Source organism: Ostrinia nubilalis, chromosome 18 (genome assembly GCF_963855985.1).
Source record: "Ostrinia nubilalis chromosome 18, ilOstNubi1.1, whole genome shotgun sequence".
Lineage (NCBI taxonomy): Eukaryota > Metazoa > Arthropoda > Insecta > Lepidoptera > Crambidae > Ostrinia > Ostrinia nubilalis.
Window position 1 is genome coordinate 366311 of NC_087105.1, and position 26219 is coordinate 392529.

The 26219-nt window shown below is 38.4% G+C and overlaps 1 protein-coding gene across 1 annotated transcript; it reads left to right on the forward strand.

Annotated features, from left to right (window-relative positions):
• Positions 1–375: 375 nt before the first annotated feature.
• Positions 376–26151, forward strand: LOC135080334 (paired box protein Pax-1-like). The gene is made up of 5 exons (XM_063974985.1): positions 376–491; positions 23356–23512; positions 24064–24196; positions 24358–24603; positions 24816–26151. Exons 1-5 carry the CDS (start codon positions 383–385, stop codon positions 24900–24902), a joined length of 732 nt encoding a protein of 243 aa, XP_063831055.1. The 5' UTR covers positions 376–382; the 3' UTR covers positions 24903–26151.
• Positions 26152–26219: the final 68 nt, after the last annotated feature.

Genomic DNA, 26219 nt, shown 5'->3' on the forward strand with positions numbered 1-26219 from the left:
CACACAGGCACAAACATATTATTATGGCCCTGCGCCTGCGCCCACCAGCGGAACGGCCCTACCCGAGACATTTTCCTTGTCTTTCGTCGCGCCCGCTGCCCGAGCGCAACCGACCGAACGGGAAAACAGACATATTGCTCTCTCAAGTTCTCACCCCAAAACCCACTCTATGGGAGACTGATAGAGTAGAAAATGACTGGGCAAAAGCGAAAGATGCATCAGCACGCTTCAAATAGAACGCGACACGGAAAAAGGAAAGCGTTTGAAATGAAGCGCAGCGATTGGCCGACGCGCACCAATGGCGGCGGGGGGCGGGGCCGCGTGCGCGCGCGCGCTCGCCCGCGGGCCGGCGGCAGTCGCGCGCGGCGAGCGTCGGCGACGCATGTCGGTGGTGTGTGAAGTGAGTGCGATGATGCTGGGCGGCATGGATGGCAAGGAGTACGGCGCGCTGCACGCAGCCGCTGCTGCTGCTGGATACCCTATGGATGGCGGTGAGTTCCATTTGCAATCCGCATCCAGAAGAGAAGTCAGTAAAGGACAGTGGAGTTGGTTCCGACAAGCTTAGGTTGCAGATGACATTATGAAATTCCTTCGATACAAAAATAAGTCCATGAGTGTCGAACCATCAGCAAAATTATTGATAACCAACATTATAAAGCCGTTGACTATCACAAAATCTTAACTATTGTGAAATGTCCATTATTTTCACCCATTTTCTTCTGTTCATAATAATTACAAAATTAATTCACTGAACAGAATCTGGGATGAATTCTTAACGATGTTCTTCTTCTCGTGATGAAAAGAAGGTCCTAGCTCTGGAATCGTAGGCACCTCTCTTTTTAATTATTTTAAATTAATGAGAGTTTCCGTTAAAACTATTTCTCAGAAGATTCCAATTTAAGCATCTTTGTCTTAAAAGTATCAAATATTGATATCCGCACTAGGAATTAGGATGCTCAAAATAAAAAGAAGAAAAATCAACCCTTTTCTAGCAGAACCAACAATAAGATTATCTAAGTAGTGTGAAGAGAAATTAACTCTTTTTAACACGCTTCTTTAAAACTCAAAGAAAATATTATGTAGGTACTCGTATACTTATCTAGATTATTTATTTATAAGTTATAGCCAAAATATCGATCTATTCGATGATAATGACATCAAAAATGGAGAGAGGTAGATTAAAAAAATATATAAAATAATCCCACATTATTTATACAGTTACAGGCATTCATAAGAAATTGGCGAAAACTTTTACACTCGTTGCATGTCATTTACAGCAGGAGATATAGTTAATACAAGTACGAGTATAACTAATTATTACGGTCGTGTAATCATGATGTTCATTGCAATTATTGTATACCACCAAGAACAATTGACCAAAAAGAAATTAGGTAATTTAAAAATCTGAATGACTTACATTTAATGATGCCGGTGCTGCTAAAAGTTTGGCATAGGTACCATACAAAGTAAAACAGGTTTGCCGAAAAAACGAGTCATTTTCTTGGAAAAATTTGCTTCGTACTATTTGGATCAGCACGTCTGTTAAATCATCAGTCTCGTGGCTTGAAACAGACTGTATTATTCTTTATTTTATGTCTTTCAAGATATTCTCCTGAAATAAATTCCTGCCCACCTATAATTCCAATTCTATAATTCAAAAAATAATTCTGAACTCGTGAATAAGACAGGAAAGATAACTACCCAATATAATACCTATGATATAATAGGTGAAAGATTACCAGATGATCACGAAATTGAACTGAAATAAAAAAAACAACTAAAAACGTCGTGTCATGTTGCGAAACTATATTGTCAACAAAACAAATAATTAAATTGTGTAATCATCATCAATCTCAATACCAGTTACTCACAGGCCCGAGATAAAGTTTATCGGGTCTGACATTTAATAACAGAGAATTTCAAGAACGTGACATGTATTTTGGCACGCACTCTGTCTTGTGCCGAATCATTTGTTCATTGTTAGGGATCTATCGGCAAATTCAAAACTCATAAGGGTAATTCAAAACAATTAACTATCATTTTATGATTGGGGGTGGGCAGTTTTAAGCAGAGCATATGCGGCTGATGTGTTTTGTTTTAAGAATTAGCAGATATCGGTGAGTAATGGCATGATGCAATGACAGAGCCGACAGAAACTCTAGTATACTCAAGGTCTGACCCAATAGAGCAGTGGGTGGCGTAATCCATATTGGTCAATTATACGCGTACTCACATGAAGCCCCCATGCTTGGTTTTTCCAGGCCTGGCTCACTCCGCGCGGTACATCCGATAATTACCTACAGCGAAGCGCCCCGCCGGCGGGTATTATATCAGTCGAGTGTCACGCGCGCGCCCGTCGGGACGCTGCTGGCGTGCGTTGTAGTACCTAATTCTATGATCGAAGTATTATTTAAAAATGGACATAAAGATAAAATGGCATATTATTGTGCGGCGTTCAGGTGTTTAAATTCGAAAAGAAATCTACCGGATTTATCTTTTTTTTCGCTTCCCAAAGATGCTGAAAGGTATGTTGGCCATGTAGGTAATCAATAATTCTTAGGATAGTATAGGAACCTAACCTACCATGACTACTGCTCAGAATGCGTTCGTTCGTTTCAGCCAAATGACGTCCACTGCTGGACAAAGGCCTCTCCCAAGGTTTTTCCATAATGAATGCGTATTTACCTACATACGTACCTCATTACAAATAAGTAGATTAATTATTTTTTCACTAGACAGCAACCCTAACAGCGTAAGAAGAGTTCAGAGGCACGCGATAGAAAGAGACAAAACTCGTAGGTGAATAAAATTGTAGGTACGTAGTGCTGTGCGAGCTGAATTCCACTGTATCGCGTCGTAGCAAGACTCGCATTTATTTAAATCGTCTTGCGGAGTAATCCTTCTGTACCTGTACTATTACTTATTCTGTGGTTTTTCTTTACGCTATCGAATCAGAAATGAGAAGACCCGGAAACGTACTAAAGTCGCTGACCTAGCCCGACGGATTAGCAAGCTGTATAGGCAATAGTACTCAGAACTTACGGCCGATGGGACAACAAAGTTCTGGGGTGGAGACAACGTACTGGAAAGCGAAGCGTGGGACGTCCACACGCTAGATGAACCGACGACCTCATAAAGGTAGCAGGAAGGCGCTGGATGCAGATTCAGGATCATTCAGGCCGCTACCAAACGGTCAAAATGAAAATCATTACCTGCTATATTCAGCAATAGACGACGTCCTGTGGGCCTGTGTCTGAGGGTTCATAAAGAATAATAAGCCAAAGCTCTACATAATATTATGTAGTGCACAAAAAACAGATGGTGAACATATTCCACAAACAAGAGTTAAATTTATTTTTATTTATTTTGTTTGGACAAATGCACCTGGAGATATGATTGGTAGAAGTTTTCTTCAAGGAATAAAGACAGGAGATGGAAAGGGGAGCTCCTGAAAAATAAGTAGAGTGCATTTTCTTTTCACGGAGGAAAGCTCTACGCATACCTAACCACCATGAGAGGCTATTGGCACTTCCTTAACGAATGGGAAAATAGACTACACCAATCAAGAATATAATAGTATGAAATCACACTCGTAGTATACGGATCCTCACAGTATCTAATATACTTAGTATCTATGCCGTACAATGCTTTACAGTTGAGTTGCGATAAAGAAGCGTATAAACATCCCTGAACCAGAATGACCCAGAACGCGAAGTAATTGATTGTATCGTTTGGATCTGCAGTATCTCTTCGCGAGAAAACCTTGAACAGAATGTAGTTTGACAGCTGCGTAGCAGAAATAAAGAGCTTGCAGCGGTCGCGGGTTTGAATTCCTGTGTCATGAGAAAGACGATTCATACCTAGAACCATGTAAGTTACTACGTCAAGCTTTGCTTGGCTTGGGACTATTTCCACCTCTCGTTCCCACCGCTGCAACTCCTGTGTAGCCAGGATCTACAGCTTCATAGTTTAGTAAGAAAAAAAGAAATGAATGGGTGTGAATAAGCGCCGACGGCAGATGACAACCGTATCTGCTGCTATAGGGCTATGCAGCGAAGGCTCCCTTCAAGGCTGCAATAGATAGTACCAATATAATGCACTTTTTTTTAAATCCACAACGAGGAAGCTTTTGACCTGTATCTCACCTGATGGTAAGTGTCGAACAGGCCGAAGGTGGAGGCACTTACGTCCATTAATACGATTATCGAAAACATTTAGCCATACTACGTGATCGTGATGTCTATAAAGTGACATTGAACATAACAAACGCACATCAGTAATTTTGCTTCAACTTAACACCTATGTAAGTGGTATGGTGGAAACACTGCTGAAAAAGGCAATATCTGGCACAAAACTAACATTTAGTGCACTATAGAATATAATATGAATCTCTGTATGAACTTACGCGTACTACAGCTATATGATACGAAGAAAACTATGAATATTATTTTGGGTGCCAAGAATCCAAAGTCTGTCGGACGTTCATCGATCAAATAATCTTGTCGTCAGCTCCTTTGAATCACTGTCACGTCTGGCAGCAGGTATTATGAATGAGCTGATTGCTAAATGGTTTAGTTAACAGTCCTATGAAATTAGGTTGTTAATAAGCCCTAGTTAAAAGTATTATAAATGTTCGAAATTAATAAATAGGTGTCATTTTCCGTGGATCATTTGATCCAAGGTAAATATCATAACATTTATTTGCTCCATTGCTTGCTATATTTTAGTCATGGTCAATCAATCTTTAATGAGTCAGACCCTTGCAAACAGTTTAATAATTATTGTGTGATGTCATTTTTCATCTTCCTAGCTATCTCAAATGGTCCTACTGGCTTTCTACTCATCATCATCATCATCATTTCAGCCATAGCTTTCCACGTTGATCGATTGGTAGCGGTCTGCGTCCAGAGCTTCCCTGTTACCTTTATGATGTCGTCGGTCCACATTGTGGGTGGACGTCCCACGCTTTCTACTGTTTACGGTTAACCAATCAATTGGTTTACCATTTACCTCTATTATGCTAAATATTGATCATTATAATCCTAATCACCGGAATTGCCAATATCGATAACCGAAAGTTTATCGATATCATCGATGCGCGTTATCGCCGCACTAATTACCTGTTAGCAGCGCGCGCGCACGCTATCGCGGTCAGAGGGCGGGGTTATCGACGCCGATACACCGAGCGCGTCACTAGTAGCCACACATTTCGACAAATTCTTAGAATGTTTAGATGTTTTTACTTTTCAAAACTTTCAAATCAGTTCATAGTATATTTTAATTTTATACATAATTCTCAGAATAATACGAGAAGATTAGCTGAAGTTTAATGATTTTGCAAGAGACTGCAATGATTGTGCTTAGACCTCCAATGCATTAAGATATCTAATAATTAAGACCAGAGTTTACACAAATCATTGCTCTAACAAGTACCCTGAAAAATGATCTCAAACGGAGCTTTAGAAAGATAGAGCTTAAATTTTAAAAGAACTACGAAACGACGTAAGTAATCTTTATAGACTGTGCATCATGACTGGCTAGCGTGGGGCCAAATTCTCTTTACTTTTGTAAAGACTGTGCATCATGACTGGCTAGCGTAGGGCCAAATTCTCTTTACTTTTGTTAAATAAAAGAATGTCACGCTCCTGCAGTTGAACTGAACGACCTTATGATGTGCTCCATGCACGGGCACCGCGCATGTTGCAAAAACACATTAGTATATCAATAAAATACACTAAGCAGCGTAAAGTAGTATTTGTGCGTACGTACAATATCTAGTGATGACAAGCATTCACCGCGGGTGTCAAGTGTTATCGATATTTACGCGCACGCACAGTGATGTTATTGAAAACGAGATAGTTACGAGACTATTAAATACATTTTTGTTATAATTCCGTATCATTTCTCACCTTTTAAGATTGCCTCAGCAGATACTCGACCTTATGAACTCGTACCGTAGCAATTTAACAGTATTTGTACTTAAAACATGTGGAAATAATAAAAGCCACGATCTCTCTCATACATTTTTAGGTCTTCTTTAAATCTACAATCGGTAAAACCACGATAACAATGATTTCATCTATCGTATACGTAAAACAGGTGAAAAGGGGAGGCAAACCAGAAACTTTGTTTTCGTCTACTTAGCTTTGAAACAAAAAAAAACACTTGTTTGTTTTGTATTATATTGTATATGTCTTGTATTACTACAAAGATACCACGCTCCAAAGAATCTGAAAAATAGACTCAACGGGACTAAGCAGTGAACTCTAAACACAAGGGCTACCACAATAGATCAAACCTGATCGAGCTGGCGCAAATGAAGGCCCAATAAACCAATAAAATAATATAAATAAAATAAATATAAATAAATATCCTTGGACATTTTACACTACGCTTCTAGTCCCAAACTAAGCAAAGCTTGTACTATGGGTACTAGACAACGGATATAAACATACTTAAATACTTTTTTTTTTTTTTTTGTAAATACATACTTATTATACATAGAAAACACCCAGTCCAATACAAACAAATATGTTCATGCACACAAATGTTTGTACTGTGCGGGAATCGAACCCGCTACCTCCGGAATAGTAGTCCGTTTCGAACCACTACACCAAACGGCCGACAAATAAATATGTCAACAAACATATATGTCTTGTATTTATATTATTTTTTATATTATTCGAATAAATTCACTTATTTTTTTGCAGACAAAGGAGACAATTCGCTTAGCTTTAAACTCTAACCTTTGAATAAGTACCTAGAGTATATTTTTTTAGTTTATGTCATTTCTTTAGTTTGCCATAGCTATTCAACCATTGGTTAAGACTAGTTAGAACATAGGCCTTGACTTGGTCAACATAATGAGTTGTTTCGACATCGACACCGGCGCGCCGGCGGGTATCGGCGGGATCGGCGGGTCGCCGATAATCGCGGTTATCGGGGTTATCCTCCAGCACGAGCGACGGACATTTTAATTATTAATTCTCACTAGGGAATAATGCGACTTCGTTCCACGCAGTTTTTTAGTTAGGTGCTTAGTAAGTCTCGCGTACCGAACCACAGACTGAACTATGACGTTAGTTGTATCAAAGTTGTATGTAGTTGCCCGTTTAAACTCCACAGGGTAATTACTTATTATTAATATTACTAAGTATATATCAAACCCAAAAAATCGATTTTTTTTATCTAACAAAACTACCCGCTATACGTAAACTGCTACATAAGGTACCTATCTAAGCAGCCCTTATTTTGTGTGACCCAAAGACTACCATCTTGAAAATATTGTTTACGAGTTTTACCTAATGTAAATTGCAGCGAATATTTTTTTAAATAAAAACTCCTTTTTTATGACAAACAAACCTCATCGGTCTGGTCAGATTTGCTCTCGTTCCAGTACAAACAACGACAACAAACAGTCGGTAGTCGTTGTTTGAGCGCGGGCGCATACGCTACTGAAAGCAGGTAAACAAAGCGCGGGTTTGGGATTTAGTTTATTTTTAACTATGATCGAGGACTGGAACAATATCAAGAACTATTGAATCAGAATAACTTGGACTTCAATCCTTAAAATCAATTGGTAGATAAATTGGATACTTAGGACTCTACATTTCCCTGCTTAGGTACTACTCATGCTGAAATGATTTTGTCACTAAAAAGTTACATACTTTTTAAAAAACGCTTTTACGCGAGATATTATTTACCTTATAACAGCTTCGTAACAAAAATAAAACTTTTTATATTATTAACGCGCCGTTATTTAACGTTTCGTTTGTTATTCGGTACTCTCGGAAAGTGGATTAAAACGGTCATAATAATTATAACAATATATCAAAACGTGTGGTAAATAATTGTAGTTGAAGGTTGTTATCACACTAATTAATAAATCCATAGCAATGCAGCAAACGCAGTCTGATTACGAGTATAACTTAAAATCTTTTTTGTTGGTAGTTACAAAATTTTTAATTTACTCTTTTCATAATTTGAATTTGTAATACTTTGTTCTTCGAATGATTGATGATACATTTACCAGACAGACACAAAATATTTTGACAACACACCTCAAAAGCCTCCCGACGCCTGCTCTAAGTACATCCCTAAACAGGGAATAAAGTTACAATATCCTGTCAATTAACCTTGTTTGCCCAGCAATGTGAATATTTGGGACTCCGATTTTGGGCCAATACCCCAACTAACTATTTAAATTGAGCTTTAGTGCTGTAACAATAAGGAGATACCATTTTGCTGTTTGGTAAGCCTTTGTCCAAATAATTGTCCTATTTGTAAGCGTCTGCTACTAATCGTGTTTTGTCTCTGTTTGTTTTGGGAGGCAGTGCTAATGTCTGTGTATGATTCGCTTTATTTCTGTCTACATGCCATTACTTAATTTGTTGGGGTCAGGACACTAACCTGAAAAAGTTCACTGAAAGCTCTAGAGTTGCATAGTATACTTGTAACATTCTATCTTCAGCGATTATTGAAGGCAGATTGTTTAAACATTTTTACAAACACGAGTAAGTATTATCCGTTTCTGAAGCGCAGCGATATGTCAGCCATAACATTTTTTGCAAGGATATTCAGACAATAAAATATGGCGAGAAATTTTTTGAAAATTGACCCGACTATTAACTAAACCCCACATCCCGTTTTGAGGCGTTACCTATAAATGGCTAAGCAGATACATAATTTAAGGTCCCATTATTTGTATTGTATTGCTGTTGGTTTTCCGAATTTAAAATAAATAAATAAATAAATAAACATGCTGAATATTTTTTATTTTTGAGTTTAAACACAGTACGTGGGAAATGCAACACTTCGCGAAGCCGACGCAGGCGCAGTGCTTTAAGTCATTTGGCCGCTTGACTTTCCCGTCCAAAGCAAACACTCCACGGCGACAACCGTCGCCCGCCGCCTTTCTTCATTTGCATTTCAATGTCCACGCTTATTGGCATTTATCGACGAATCGATATTTGTCGATGAATGGGACCGTGTCAATTGGGCAACACTTTTTAGGGAAAGACACATGGAAAACTTTTAAAACGATGTCTTTCCTTCAACCGCTTAGTTAGGTTAGACCATCGTCTATGTCTCCCTACTTAGGGATATCACTTCAGATCAGTCCACGATACCCCTGGCGGTATCGTGGGTATTTTAAAGTTTAACACTTCAGTCCCACGATACTCCTTAGTGAAAGGAGTATTGAAAATCCACTTTCCTCGTATTGCAGGGCATAACTTAAATACTACCGTAATCAATAATCATGTTCTGTGTCATATTTTTCTTACATCATAACTATTAACCATTTAAATGCATATCAAACGAGAATCTCTGCCGCTGTCAATCGCAGCGGTTGCGCGCACGCAGCGTGTTTGCGCACGCATTAGCCGCGCCGCCTTCTGTCAACAGCGTAATGGCGGCAAACACCCCGCGCCCCCCGCCCCGCCCCGGCTACTGTGCGCAACGGGACTTGGGGACGGCTATGGTTATTTACTTTTTAGATTCAGGAATATGTATTAAAGGTTACATGCTGAACATTATTAATAGATGCAGGACTGGGAGAAAATTGCCGCAAAATCTGTGGGAGAGTCGCGTTTTGAACGCTCATCAAAACTGTGCCAGTAGATTATCCATTGTAATGAAACGGAGATGGCAACTGGTTACTAAAAACCGCCTCCAGTCCTCCTCCGTCTAATGGTAAGACCACCTCCTTCAGACCTAGAGGTCCCGGGTTCGATTTCTATATGGGGGCAGATATTTCTGTTCGGTTTGGTTGGTGTTGGTGGTAGGCTTTGTTCTAAGACCGCCTGGCTAGCTATACCACCATTTTACCCTAAGTCTGTCGCCATAACAACATTGTTGTGTTCCGTGTTGGAGGTAAGATTGCCAGTTCCTCTGTGGTTGAGGATTCCGGGTGAAGCTCGCTTCTACCTTCGGTCTGATTATCACTTTCCATCAGGTGAGATTTCCAAGATATTATTCGTTGAGGATAAAAATAACTAACTGGAAATGATGATAAACTTTTCATTCAAGACTCATTACCAAACTCTTTGTCATCTCAGCACACATATAGGTATCTAATAAACAAACGTGACTTTGGGTTATTTTCTATTAGAAAAGACAGATTTCTTTATACAGAAGAAAACCCAATCTTGCATAAGTATCAAGTCAAACCTGAAAATGTGGTTCTTCCATCATTTTGTCTTATCTAAGAAAATTAAGAAATGAACCCATGTTGGTTACCCGTAACGCCCCACACACTACCCTTCACCTTTCTTAAGAAAGTATGGTCCCAAATATTTTCGCGGTGGTCCACCTGGCACGTGCCTAATTATTGTCCCAAGGATATCCAGAAATAGCGGCCACAAATCAAAACCTCCTGAACGCCATAAATCTGCCTCGGGGCAACAAATTGTTAGCGAGCACCCCAAAACGCACCCACTTAAAAGGTCATATTAGGAGCTAATACATTTGCTATACTAACCGCAGGGGTTTAGCAGACCACTTCAGATAAAGTATATACTCGTAAGTGAGTTATTGTTTGGCTCTACATCTCAACACATAATGGAAATTATTTGCAGGGTTCAACCTCTCGGAACAGAACATTTTATGGCTTTACTATTGTGCTAGGTTTATGACTATGATGTACTCATGCCTACATTTTTTTATCTATGTAGTTATCTTTGCTCTGTTAAGCAAAACTCTAATCTTCTCTCTAACTCTTGAGATCTAAATTAAATTAAGTTAATTTAGTTAACAAAAGAGTTATCTCGTTACCAAAATATTGTACTGTTTTTATGTAGGTTTGTTACGATATTTAATATTACTATTCAGGTGTTGTTTTTGGGTAGCTATTAGTAAATACCATCGCGAGGATGCGGCGCGTGCGCACAATTAGTGCCGTTTGACTTATGGCTCTGAAGAGGTTAACAAGGGCAGCTGGTGAAGGGATGCGTCCATTTTTCATATCACCCCATTTTGAAAGTTGTATATTGATGACTTTGTGTCATGTCTGAATGTTATGAACCAAATATAAATAGTATTTCTATAATGACATCGTTGGATGCTGCTGGATTGTTAAATCAAGTGTTAAATTTAATCGCCTTAAGAAGAAACTATCATCAACAGTTACTGTTGTGAGTTTTTACTGATCAAAATCTTTAGCTCTATGGCAAATGGATATTACATCTTCTCTAATTTCCTTCTTTTTCACTTGTAATGTGCTTCCTGAAACGAAAAAGACACTTCGGGCGATGACATTTTTGCATTCGGTCGCTATGAAATCGCCATCACCAGATAGCCATAGCGGTCAATCGAAGAGTCCAATCGCTTGCATCAAGAGACGTGCTTCAGTTGAGGCTTCTTTTTTTAGTCAACTGTTTGCTGAGTGGCTTGTGTCGGCGCGACGTGTGTGGCCGAGCGAGGGCTCGAGTGTTTTGTCTTGCCGCACGCTGCGGTAGCCGTGTGTTTCCAATGGGTTATGTTAAACGGCAAACAGTTAGCTAAGAATTTGTCAAAGACGGCTCTTTGAGGACGATGTTGAAAGGTGATATCGCCATTCATTCTAAGTGACACCTGAATTTTGCAGATAGGCTCACAAATCGTTAAAGGCTTGTAGTTATGGTTCATACCTGCCTGGGGTGAGAATTAGACCGAGGAGTTGGATACAATACTCGTTAGTGTTTGAGTAACACATTGCACTATAGGTACACTACTTCCTAAGAAACAATAGCATTTTCGTGGTAGTCTACTTACAAAGCTTTACGAGTCGTTACTGGCCTAGAAGTGTAACTCAAACACACCTTATAGTTTCTCAAAAACTATGAAAACGATCACGTCAAAAGGCGGCTAAATCATTTCCGAATGAAAACGTTTGTGGGTTCACAAAAGCAGTAATAAATTCACGTGAACCGAAGTTTGTTTACCTCTGGGCGGGCGCTGCGTCCGCGCACTCCCATTGGCGAGCGGCGCTGCACGCTGCTCCTCGCGTGACGGACGCGCAACATTTGGTAGCGTTTATAATTTTATTGAAGCGACAATAATAACGCTAAATTCATTGTCTTGTCACGTTTGGAATGATTTAATGGCGTGGCTCTATCTATTCGTGAAATATGGACAATAAGGCATATATTTAAGTAGATATTTCATGCCAACGTTGATTTTAAACGGTCGTTTGGCTTGATGGTTAGTGTGCCGTACTATTGTGCCAAAGGTTGCTGGTTCTATCTCCGCTCAAAACAAATAAGCCTGGGCGCAGACCACCGATTTTTAGTTGGCCGATGGTTGGGTCGGGCTGTTAATCAGTATGGAGATGTATGAAAGTGCGCACATTACTCCGATTTGGTATCGGTCAATTCTTCATACAAATTAAAATCGGGCCCAACTATCGGCCAACTAAAAGGCTTAGTCTTTCTCAATAAAAAGTCTGGTATGACGTATAGATACGTACAAGCTTTGTCTACGATGTGTAAAATGTCAAAAGGTGTTTTCCAATTTTCCTAAGGGTCTCACGACAGGAATAAATCCCAATAGCGATTATGAATATTAAAACAATCAGTGTTTGGCCGGTTAAAATCAATTTTCTTATTAAAGTATAAATAAAACCAACACAAATCTAAATCAAAATCGAAATATTGAATAACTCGCATTAAACGCGTTGAGATGTTGCTTATCGGTGCGTTTTGGACGGGAAACAGTTGGTGGTGCGCGCGCGCAACCAAACATGTATGTAATTACTGCGCTCGATAAAACGAATAATGAAGCTGGCACGGCGTAGAACATATGCCCAGTTTGCGGCCAAGCTATGTTTTATGAAACATTTTGATAAGCGAAAGTTTTCGGGTCACAAAAACTAATTCAAGTTCATGGTTCTATGTATAATGTTCTTGTGATTACAATGTAATCATGTCATGTTACTCGTATATTCAAGTAAATTAAAAGTTTCTTTCTTGGGTTCCTTGTAGGTAGTTCTCGTTCTTTCAAATACTGTCAGTTATTCAGAGGCAAACACAGCTCTGTACCAGTAAATATGGAAAACATTCAAATACGCCTGTTCATGTTTATCTAATTCTTTATTTCTTCTACAGAAACTTTGTCTATTATAAATGTACTCTAATGGTGGAACATAAAATTGATAACGTTATCGTTATTATATTTATATTAATATATTTATCTTTGAAAACTAAATCTGTACCAAAACATTATTTAAAACAGATTTTTTAATGTTATAATTTTATTTATTACGTAAAATAAACCCTAACAAAATCAAAGAAAGAACAAAAGCAGTTAAATTGATATTTCAGTTTTGCCACAAAAGATGCGCGCGCGTCTTTAACGAACCGTCACGCCCTTTGTGTGCGCGGGCGGCGGTTTCAGGAGTTTTCATGGCTCTACCGTCTACAAAAAAATAACTGTTACAGTTAATTCAATGGTTAATTCAATCATCAAATAGGTACCTACTTAATTCATTTTAGCTAGTTCATTTTATATAAATTAGTAGGTAGGTACATAAACTGTTCTTCACATTAATCATGACTTGAATTAAAATATGTACCTACTAGTAAAAAACTATACTGTCTCACCAATACGTATAAACCTACTGAGAATGCACTTCTTAGATATTTTCTGAAAATGAGGGTTTAACTAAAGAATAGATCACAAACATTTGTGTCTGTTGTGCACTCTGGGCATTATCTAAACTTAGGTAATTTATTCTCATGAAAAAATTAACTTTGTTTTCAGACCGTACATGTTGAAACGGTATAACTCTGTGATGTCCGAATTAATGAATGTTGTATTCGAAGAAAACACTAGTAACTGTCATCGGGGGACGTCAAAGAAACCAATAAATTACCGCAAAGAAAGATGTATCTCTTATTTCATGTGTCCGTCCCTTTCCCACTCACAAAGAGTTGTATCATGCTGTCTCTTCCTACGGCCAATTAGGGAGTCAAAGAGTGACGATTAATAAGTGTCGCTATCGATAAAGGAGTTGTCGGGAACCTTGTTACAACATTATCGCGGCAATCCAGCTAATTCGATAGATTAGGATCAGCTACCGTATTATATTTTTGACGATAGTCCCCTGTAAAAGTGGTATTATGTAGATGATATTGAACATTTGTCGAGATTATTTATATTTTTTTTATAATTTTATATAAAAAGAATATCAATAATATTTTTTGGTTATTATGACATTGCTTCTACTGTATAATCTACTTTCTTCTTCTTTGTCTGAGAGACAGACTTTTTCTTCTGGGGCTGGGTCTATGTAATTTATAGCTTAAAACAATTAAAACAAACTTAGTATATCTACACTACACACACACGATCTTGTGTGAAAACCAGACAGCGAAAGCAAGCCCTTAATTGCGAGTAAATTAATAACGCAAAATAATATTTCCAGCATCAATCGACATCGATGTAGACCGTGGCTGTACGTCACTAGCAATAAGACATCCGCTAATGTGTTGATCAGTCCTATATCATGTCCGTGAATAATATTTATAGCGAGCTTTATAGCGAGGATTGTTAGTTTACACCGAATTAAAGCAAATGGCGTTTATGAGCATGGCGCTCCGGGTCATTTGTGTAACGACGTAAACACGCTCGATAAAAACATAAAAAATGATAATGGGGCAGTATGGTGGAATTTTACTCTTAATTAACATTGGATTAATGAGAATGACCATTTTTATCGCACAAACAGAGTTCTACCTAAAACAAAAGTTATCCAGAGATAACATACAAATATAACAATTAATTTCCCCGTTTCTAAGCTAGTATTTTTTGTCAATAAAGAAGTCAAAAATATCAAAATCCTGAAAAATACCTGTGGACAACTTCCAACTTAAAATGTGCCAAAGCCTTTGCCGCTGTAGGACTAATATTTTTTACTAGCAATAAATTAATTGAGCTTTAGGACTAATAGTCCTAGCTTACAGGAGTTTCAGCGGCCGCCATGAGAACGAGTGGTGAAAATGCCTGTCTTTGTACTCGTTTTGTAATTAAATACAAAATAGGCAACAAACAAGCAAAATACACTTGCAGAGATCAAAACTGCCTGCCGGTTCAAACTATGCTGCAAAAGTTCCATCTAACAACGAACTGCATAGTTTTCAGGAACAGTGGCAGTGCGCAGACCGCTTTGATGTGCTTTGACAAACGCGCAGTATGGCCGCTTCAGCGAACTGGCCGACACGTGCGGAACGAGGGGGAGGGACTGGGTTATATTTGAGGACAATTTTTACAAGGAAGATGTTTAAAACATGAATCGATTTACAACTCTGCTAGTAGCACTGACTGTTGTAGTAACAAAGGAGGCGTTGACCAAAAAGCGATTACTTGTCAAGTAGAGTTATGAAGAAAGCTGTCAAATCAACTGTTACTGATTGTGAGCTAAATGAACCGGTAAGAGCGATTTGGGATGTCTACCCCCAAGAAGATAGAGAGACGGCTTTTAATGGTTGCGCGAAGGCGCTGGATGCAGGCCACATCTAAACGCCCATCATTAGGTGAGGCTTACGTTCAACACGTGACGTCCTGTGGCTGAAACCACTGAAACCAGATTGTATCATTGATGAAACAGAAAAACCTGATCACTATCAGTGATATCATAACACTAATCCATGCAAAACCCCAAACAAACGGAAGCTAGACGCCACCGTTCCACTCGCGCGCACATGTGCGGCCCCGCCCACCACAAAGGCGCCGACAAAAACCGTCATTAGCAACTGGACATGTGGTCCAGTGCTGCTCAGGGTTAAAATTGAAGTCTACTGAATGACCACTTGTTAATGTCCATGGCTTTTTTAAAAGAATACTTATTTATGTTAGACAAACACGACTTTAACGTCAATTAGAACTAGATAGGTGAATTTTCACACTGAAACTGAATTCAGTTGGTGGAAACCTTCAGCCATAACGACGCGACGGAATCATTTATTCATACCAGCAATACACATTGAAGTGTTGTGGAGTAGCATTTAGCATTATAATGTGACTAGCTTTTGCCCGCGGCTTCACCCGCGTGAAATTTAGTGCCACAGATTCGCATAAATTATAGCCTATATGTTAATCTGGGTTACAAATAATAATACTGTAAAGTTTCAACTAAATCCGTTCAGTGCCTCTACCATGAGTTTACCTACCGAGCATCTCGCTATCGAGGGCGTAAAAAAATGTATGGCAAATTGTACAGCGCCTCTAGCGGTTAGTAGCTGAACCACAGCAAAACTAAAAACACTACCATGAGTTCATCTCAAATCGTTAGGTAAAAAACCTATCTAAATGAATACGATAGCGACTAAAGTTTTTATTAAGTTTCATACAAATAACTTACCATGAGTTGCAATTATTTTCAAAGATGTCATCGAAAAATACCTTAGCTGTCACAGTAACGTAACTCACTGGCTTATTGACGTGTGAAAAGCAAAATAAAATTGTGGTTTTAGGTCATTTTAGGTGTTTTCTTTATTAAATTATGTCGGAAAGAAGTTTATTACGATGGAACATGTTATCAGCATGTGGGCAGACCTTCCACTAGTTGGACCGACGATCTGGTGAAGGTCGCGGGAAGAACCTGGATGCGGGCACATTGTGGAGATCCTTGGGGGAGCGAGAGGATGCTGCGTTTCCCAGAGATATGCGAGGGAATTGTGTCGTGCGAAGATGTCTAGCTGTGCTGTGAAAATGTGTGCGGGTTTCCACCAAAGCTGTGCGAGGAAAATGTATCGTACGAGGATGTGTAGCAGAGATTTGAAAATGCTCATTAGTGTTGTACAGCCTGAGCCTTTTCTACCAGAGATGTGCTGACCGAGGCGAGGTAAATGAAGCGATTCTATTGGTTCTTTACAAACACATCCTTCGCTACGCATCCTCGCACATCTCTGGTGGAAACGCAGCCTTACGAGATCATGATAGAAAGCTAATCCGACAATGAATATGTATTTTCATAAGTTGAAATTTACTTTTGTTTTTAATCAGTCTGTGTATTATGTACCTATTAGGGTTTGTGAAATAAATAGTCAATAAAAAATAATCATTTTATTTTCAACTAGCTTTTGCCCGCGGCTTCGTCCGCGTGAAATTTAGTTTGTCATAGATCGTCATAATTATAGCCTATATGTTAATCTGGGTTATAAACAATAATACTGTAGTTTCATCAAAATCCGTTCAGTAGTTTTTGCGTGAAAGAGTAACAAACATCTAGACATCCAAACTTGCATTTTTAATATTAAGCAGGATATTAGTAGGATATGTATTTACTTAATTATTATTATTATTGACGAGATTGCTACCATGTATGTTTAGTGACCATGAAAGATTAAAACAATATAATGTATTTAATTAATTATAATATCTTAAGTTTTACAATAATAAGGTAGGTAGGTTAGTAGTATTATGGATTTAATTTACAAGTAGTTATTTACAAGCACTCTGCTCTAAATCCTTTGGCTTCAGGGAAGAACCTGGACCGCCACCAGTCCAGTGTTCCCTTGGCAGCTCTGTGTATGCGAGTTGCCTTCTTCTTGCTGTTTAAAGTCACTCCACACCTTAACAAATAAACATTACAAATAATAATGACGAAATAAGATAAAAGTAATCAAAATTAATATAGTAGTAGGTATTTATACACACTTTTCTCAATTTCTCAGTAGTTTTCGTGTCGCCGGTGGCATCAGCATTTGACGTTCGCGTGTCCGTTAGTTCCACCCACCGTTGACTATTGTTAGCTCTTTCTTGGGGCCCTTCAGTGGGCATACTCAGATCGCCATATCTATAGAAAAACAACTTTATTGTATCTAGAAAATATAAATCTAGCACTCATATTACTGAATTTTAGCTAGGCACGTGGAAGTTATGCTGGAAAGGTTGTATTTCTCCAAAAAAAACCAGCTCAAAATTATTCGTTTAATTTTGAAATTCCTCCACTACATAGTATGTTTATTTTTACTTAACTTACCTTTTCATAAATTCTACAATCGGTTTAAACGGATAGCCGCAGGTTCTCATTTTCCTATCCTGGTTAAAATCTGATTTTTTGTGGAAAATTATTCATCAATAATCCTTCAACAAAACATGTTTTGTTATCTGTTGTCATGACAACAGCTGCGTCAAAGTCGCAATGACAAGAAATAAACAATACAAATTTAAAATCATCATGTTAATTCAGCTTTAAGCACTGTTCTAGGACACTTAAATTTTGTAGTGTTATTTTTGACATTTTCGTTATTTCCTACTCTATCTTTTCTATATAGTTAGAAAGGAGCGGCATTCGTTCTTTCATTCATCCATTCATAGAGTGTGAAGTTGGATACGTTTAACATGCTCACCAACATGACATCACAAAACCATCGAATTATCGCTAGCGAGTAAAGTATACGGTAATTGAACTCATGGTATGATTTTAATGCAAACTTCATCGATCCACGTTTAAACTCTATTGACTGTAGTATACGAATACAAGTTTTCGATGGCAACTCATGGTAGAGGCACAGTACTTTTTGCGTGAAAGAGTAACAAACATCCACACAAACTTTCGCCTTTATAATTTTGTAGTAGGATTATGGCAAGGTAAGTGTCAAGCCAGTTTCAGTTTTCCTGAATAATAAGATGTTGGAAATAATTGGTTTGGCCTTACTAACGTAAATGCGCCTATTACCGCCAGTTTAAGCTGACTTCGGATAAACGTTAGAAAATTAGATATAAGACGTGGTGATAGAAAAGACACTTTAAGTTATTTATAACAATGATGAATTAATCTTTGAATTTAAGTAGTAACAATGAGTATACAATCACACAATAATTAATAAATAGCAATTTAATCTGAAAAAGCAGTTGCTTCTATTACCGACCTATAGACGAGGTGTGTTTCTATTAACGTTTTTTTCTGTTTCTATTACCGACCGCTAAGAATATTGCTCTTCAATTGGGTATATTCCAAGAGGCACGGGTTCGATTCCCGCTCAGAGGCTCGGGAACCACTTGATTTTTTCAAGTTAAATTTGTTTTGCTTTTAGTTTTAGTTAAATTTGTTTTTTTTTTCAAGTTCATTTTTTTTTATTATTAAAAGAGAAAAGGCACGCTTCTCGAAAATAGGATAATCAAGCAGAAATAGTAGAATTATAAATTCCTCTATTATACTTTATTACGCGATACCTGGTGTTCTAGTGAGTAGTGGGGGTCATTATTAAATTGTATTTGAGTTTTAATAAAATTTAATTTTCATTTAATTTTTTATTTTTAATTTGACCATTATTTTTAATTAGTTTTTTATTGAATTTAATTGTGTGTAATTGTGTATTTTAATTTAAACTATGAACAAAATTAAATGGACACTGTATAATTATTTTAAATTATTTTTTTATTATTCAAAAGATCTTAAAAAGTTACCTAATAGTTGTGATAACGCATGATTGGTTTGGTGGCATGTCATAAATGTTAGTTATATACAAAATACAGGCTTATAAGTCTTCGCAGGTGGCGTTATAGTTATGAGGCGGTAATAGAATTAAGTATGAATATCACTTTATTCTATTAGCGACCGTAAAAAAAAACAGTAGCTAGCTAAAATATCTACTTTAATGAAGACGTGATCAGTGAAGTATCATTTTTATTAGGTTTTATTTTATATCAAATAGGAACTAATTAGAATTTAACAGGTTTTTTATAAAATCTATTGTCATACATTATTACAGATATTCTTTCATGTTCATTGCAGTTTTATGCCAAACCTGTGGCAATTAACGTATGGCGTTAATTGATTTAATTATGTGAAATATTCTTATGAAACGATCAAGATAACAAAATGGAGGTTAAATGCGTAATTAAAGATATAAATACCAAAATAAAAAACATTATCCAAATTCTAACAACGCCATGGGTCGTTATTAGGAACCAAATTATTAAAAGTGTTTCTATTACCGCCCTTATTTAAAATTGTATTTAATCCATAAAAATACAGCGAGAGGGCTATATTGAGGGTTTATTAAGGAAACTAAAGTACGAATTAATATTGTTATGCAAAAACATGTTGGTATACTCATTTTAAATGTGTTAAAATCGCTAATTAATAACAAGGTGCACCTTAAGTAGCTGGGAGCGCGTCAGTATGAAAAGTGCGTCCGTTGCGGGCGCGTCCCATTTAATGTCAAATAACTCCGTTTACGAATTATTTACGAACACAAACTTTAATCGTTTTGATAGTCAATAAACATATCTAGATATTTTTTAGGTAACGTGTTTTCTGGAACCTGTTATTATGTCTTTTATGAAAGAAAGAAAAATAGGGCGGTAATAGAATACAAATTTTGGGGGGTCGTTAATAGGCGCACTTACGTTATACCTACATTACAGTAAATTGTTAAAGGAAATTAATATTAGTTTACTTATAGAGTTCCGGCTTAAATAGGTTTTGATTTTAAATTAGTTTACTGTACGTACACTGATTTCATATTAGGAAAGTTACATATTATTCAGTGTGCGCTTTTGATCTTCAGATTTAATAGAATTTTTAAATCAGCTGTGGCAATGGCTTAAAAAGTGACTTTTGGGGACTCGCATAAAAATGCGTTTCAGGTCCAAAACCATATCTTAAAAGTACTAATAATTAAATTAATTAGTTGAGGAAGGCACTGCTCGGTCCGGAACCGGTCAATAAGGAAATGATTTTGGGAGGCTTATGTTCATCAGTGGTTACTGTGATTGAAATGATGATTAATTAGATTACACCTCTAAATGATCAAGTAAAAAGATTTTCAGCGGCTATTTCCATCGCGTTTCCCCGTCGGCGCGAGCGCATCCATCAACCGTTTTGTGCGAGCGCAATTTGCGCGTGCACGAGCGGGGAGTGACACATCGAAACTGATTTATAACACGCTTTATTTGGTTTTACCCCTTGGCCGTTTAGTTGTATTTGTAGCTAATTAAAAAGCTTTCTTTTTGTCGTGTCGTTGTAAGTTTAAAGCGTTTCGTCCTTGTTATTAAGGTGAAAACAATTAATTAAGTTATTAGCAAAAAAGTAACTCCCTTACATAATAGGTGCGTCAATTAAAATTAGTTTCGTCGGAGAGGCGAACGCATCCCGATGCTTTCTTTTATGCATACCAACCTAGGTACGAGTATAGGTAGAGCACTTGCGCTAAATACAATAGTATTTACTCAATGCATTAATTAACGCGACAGTTAACTTATTCCGCTGCCAAATGTATTTATCACGAGCCCTAATCAAGCGCAGTTCGCAGCAACAAGCCGTTCGTCAAATTTCTCACGGGACGTTTCCCATTTATATCGTCTATGTAATAAATGGACAGAGGAATGTGGTAATTATTTGCACGGAAATAATTTACACCGTCATTAAATATTGGACGGCTTATTAGCCAATAACGGCTGATAGAACTCGAGGGCTGGGCCTAGCCTAGTTATAAACCAGATTTAAGAGCAGCCTTCCTATGATGAAGATTATTCCTCCCGGAATAATCCTTTAGATTCATAAGTTCATAAATTTTGAAGTTATTTATTTTTTTTTATATTGGTTTTGTTCACTTATCGAACAGTTCGACTGAAGAACTGCCCTCGTTACTCTCGACACCCTCGATAGAGTTTTCAGCAGCTTGCGAAACTGTACCGGTTGATTGTGTAAGTAATACATACAAGCTTTACTTTCGATTTCAAATGAAATACTAAGAACCTGGGACTTCTCATCATAGAACCTGGGAATAAACGATCTCCGAGTCGAAACTCTGGCTCTTACTACTGAAACACGAAGACCTACATACTGACATGCAGCTTAAAGCTGCATAATTTCGTTAATTAAACGCCAACTTGTAACCAAAGTGAGGCTATTACAGCTGACAGGTGACATGCGCGCGCGCGTCCCGAACGCGACACGGCGACATCTATCGGCGACAATAACTGACGTGTCGCGGGTCGGGTGTCGCTCGCGTCAAAGTGACGAAGGTGTTTTGTTTCGAGCAACAAACAGTTGTTGATGATGTTGGAAATAAACGATGGTTACAAAATATGTCAGTTACTTACTTTACGTATCTTTAGCTGCTCTACAAAAACTTCTGTATTCTTATCGTTTTTTGTTGATTCGGTGGTGGTGATCTCTACCTTCATCACCAATTGCTGCTTGATCTCCGAAAAATCACATATTTTACGTATCTAAAAACTAATTGAAAACAGAGTAGAGGCTACAAAGTATGTATTCTTACTCTGCGCTTTGCGCTATTGAACCTTATGGTTATTTTTCCTGACTGAGGTTTAAAAGTTATAACATAACAATGTTGCTACAGTTATTAATCTTTGCTTAGCTGTATTTGACCTCATAGATTTGGACTTTGAATTTCGACACGCCCTTGCCAAAATAAATCTCGAGCAGATGAAAGAGGAGCCCAGCAGTTCACCTTCAAAGGGCCCTTGGAGACAAAGTGTCGGCTGCCAATTAAACTAATAAAAGGGAACAATAAGTTTGCTTTATGACGGCCACATTCGTCTGGGGTTTCACAAAAAGACTTCAAAGGTCGCGGCGGTGTTCGGTGACAGACGGGCCGAAGCGCGGGCGCACGCTACCGTGCCCATGGGATACATGTTTTCAGGATATATTTTTATGGTAACATAATAAAAAACAAATTCTAACAGAAAACACCAAAATATTGTTTAAATCCGATTAAAAACAAGGGAATTTATGATTCTGAAAAAATCTTCAGCCTTCAAATATTTGTGAAAACTTTTCAAAATCGTTACGGAGATTTTCTTCATGCAAACTCAATGATCTCCTGTATTTTCTCAAACATACACTCTTTGGTCCTTATGTACCGTTTACTCTGCCTTGCCCGAAACATAAATAGGCCGTTATCCGAGAAATCTGTCCAGTTTGGCCACCGTTGCGCGGGCGCAGGCGCTGACGTCACCGCCCATGTGTGCTCCAGTGACAAATTACGCCGCCGCTGAATTGTGGCTATCGAAACCATCATGTTTCTGTCCGTAGCGGATTGTAACAACATTCTTCAGTTTATGATCTTGACAAAATTAATAAGTGGAGAGAGCTGTTAAACTGTTGGCTATTAAGAATAACCTCAATATTAACCTGTTCTACCCGACAGTGTATCTAATTGTCTAACATAGTGCGTCGTTAGGCGTTTGTTCTTACGAGTAGATATAGTTTTTGCTACAATTTATATAGACCCAGTTTTTTACAATTAAAATGTCTCTCAGGACTAGTTCAGATTTCGTTGGTTTTGTTTAATTGACCATCAAGCTTTAGATCCTGACTTCACAGTGTCCTGAGTTGCAGTGATGTGCGAACGAGAGATACAAAATTCCTTGTTCTTTGTCTTACAGTTTCTTTCTTTCCAGACCCCAGCGCGGGCGGTATGGGCAACCCGGGCGTGGGCGGCGCGGGCGCACAGCAGTACGGCGAGGTGAACCAGCTGGGCGGTGTTTTTGTCAATGGCCGGCCACTGCCCAACGCCGTGCGACTGCGGATTGTAGAGCTGGCCCAGTTAGGGATCAGGTGAGGATCCAACTCTAGTGTCAATATAGAGGGCATGCAGCAGCACGGCGAGGTGAACCATCTGGGCGGCTTGTTCGTCAACGGCCAGCCGCTGCCCAACGCCGTACGCCTGCGGATTGTGGAGCTAGCCCAGTTAGGGATTAGGTAAGCTCGCTTATAGGGGCGTTTGAAAGGGACAGCCCTCCACCTACCCATGGCCATTCCAACCTTGCGGTTATAACTGGTTGAATCGCAGGAGGTGTGCGCGGAGCTGCGTCTGCCTTGACAGGTTGTACTCGACTGCGCCACACTGCTTGACTCCCTACAAATTCTTTACTCTTCATCCATGTCCCTATATGCGACTCTCCTCCTTCTGGAGTTGTGACGATTACAACAAAGGCTGGCACCCTATGGCGCCTAGTTGCTCGGGCGCAGCTGCCTGCCCTTATGCGGTCTCAAGGCTTTTGGTTAGTGTATTATGGAGAGTTGTTCTTGAATTAGAAATACATTTCCTAGTTATTCTTAATTTTATTTCATCTTCTTTTTTGTTAAATTGTAACTTTATTTGCCAGGCCATGTGACATCAGTCGACAGTTAAGGGTGTCCCACGGGTGCGTGTCGAAGATCTTAGCGCGATACCACGAAACGGGCTCCATACTGCCAGGAGCTATTGGGGGCTCCAAACCCAGGGTCACCACACCTAAGGTACACACCATCTTATAGAAAGAACCTAATTCAAAATGTCTCTGAAAGTTGTAAAGATGTACCCTAGCCTGTAATAGGCAAAGTAGAGACCTTCGAACTCGACTTTACATGAAAATAAATCCATCATTCAAAATTAGCATTAACACTCCCTAATATTCCAGGTGGTTTCCTACATAAAACAGTTGAAAGCGAAAGACCCCGGTATCTTCGCGTGGGAGATCCGTGACAGACTGCTGGCGGACGGCGTCTGCGACAAGTACAACGTGCCCTCAGTCTCCAGTATCAGCAGGATACTGAGGAACAAGCTGGGCGGCGGCGGACTGTACCCCGTGCCCCCGCTGTACCCTGTACCCCCGCAGAGGTGTTGGCCCCTGCACCAGCCTTACGACTATTATGTGTACCTTCAGGTAAATTATGTTTCCTCCATTACACAAATACAGATGTAATCTATTATTGGTACCATTTGATAGAGTTCGTGAAGCACTTTCAGGAATAGTAACCAGTTTTTCGATGTCTTGTATAGTTTAGAAATAATCGAGTGAGATCACTTATCGTTTCCACCCTATATAGTCAAACATTCTGGTTGCTTTAATATTGAACTTGTTTTCTTTGTCCACAGGGTCGACAGCACGCAGCGAGCAATCCCCACTCGCTACCCCACCCTCACCAGCAACCACCGCCTCCTCACCACACGCACGCGCTCTGACAAACGTCCTGTCTAATTCGCGCTATTTCCTGACAGCTGCGCTACTCGTTAGACGCTGGTTCCTGAAGGAAGCACGTCATACACTCAAGCTAAACATCGTTTCCAGACCAAACCGTACGCGTTGTTATGAGCGCGCTAGTCGCCGATAAAGTGCCAATAGTGAAACTGTTGACGCGCTATACGGTAATCTGAAGATCTGAAAAGTGCGCTATTTTCCACAAACGTGATCTGTGCAGTGTATTGTGCGGTTTATAAGACAGTGGAGTATTTGACTGGGAGGACGAGTGCAATTCATGAGGACCATTCTTGAAGTGCAGAGACATTGTAGTTATAAGATTTAAAGCACCATGACTGAAAAGGTTGAAGCATTTGGTAAGGGTTACGTGATAATGCTCAACTGAGTGATAGTGTTGTGGTAGATGTGACGTGATTAAATTATATTTGTTTTTGTTGCATGTCAAAAAAATACAGACAACGGCTAAGATCTGGATATCAATATGAAATTGAAGTGTCAAATATTTTTTTTGCGGTTGGGGCAAAAAAAAGACATTGAAAATATTTGTCAGTGTTGCCAACAAGGTTTACGAATGATTGCAAAGTATTAAACAATTAGTGTAAATAATTATCTATTAATTACAGCGTTGTAAGATAAATAGAGATTGATTAGATTGTATGCATAGTTTCACCATTTCACACTCATCAGATTGAATTAATATGACGAATTGTTGTTATCTGAGAATAAAAGTAAATTTTACTGAACGTTAACAAATTACACTCGTAATAATAAATAATTAACGTAGATATCTCAAAGTTATAGGGCTTTGCTTTGATTTTACTTCCTCACAATCAGAGACTTTAATTAAATGAATGCAAAGCCGAATTACCTACTCTTTCTTTTTATTGATAAATTAATTGTAAAACATAATATTTTATTTCCAGTTTCGGTTTACTCTTTAAAAATTGTGATGTTAATGGATAATAATTTCTACTTTTTCAAATAAGTAAAGTCTTTTGGACCAGAAATTAATAATTTTGTGAATTAATTATAAGTGGGTGCAATCGTGTAAATAGGTATTGTAATTATTTCCTAGTATATGGTACTTAATAGAGAAGCTATAGTTGCAGGGGCAAGATTCTCTGGTAGTTTAAATTTATTGAGAACTGTACAAGTATTTATATTTACAAACTAACGGTTAGTTTTAAGAATATTTTGAACATATCTTCGGAATATATTGGTTTGTTCATGGAATTTTGTTTTATTCATTTTTGGAGTTAAACACAGATTCAGGCAACATAAGTATACCATCGATCAATATT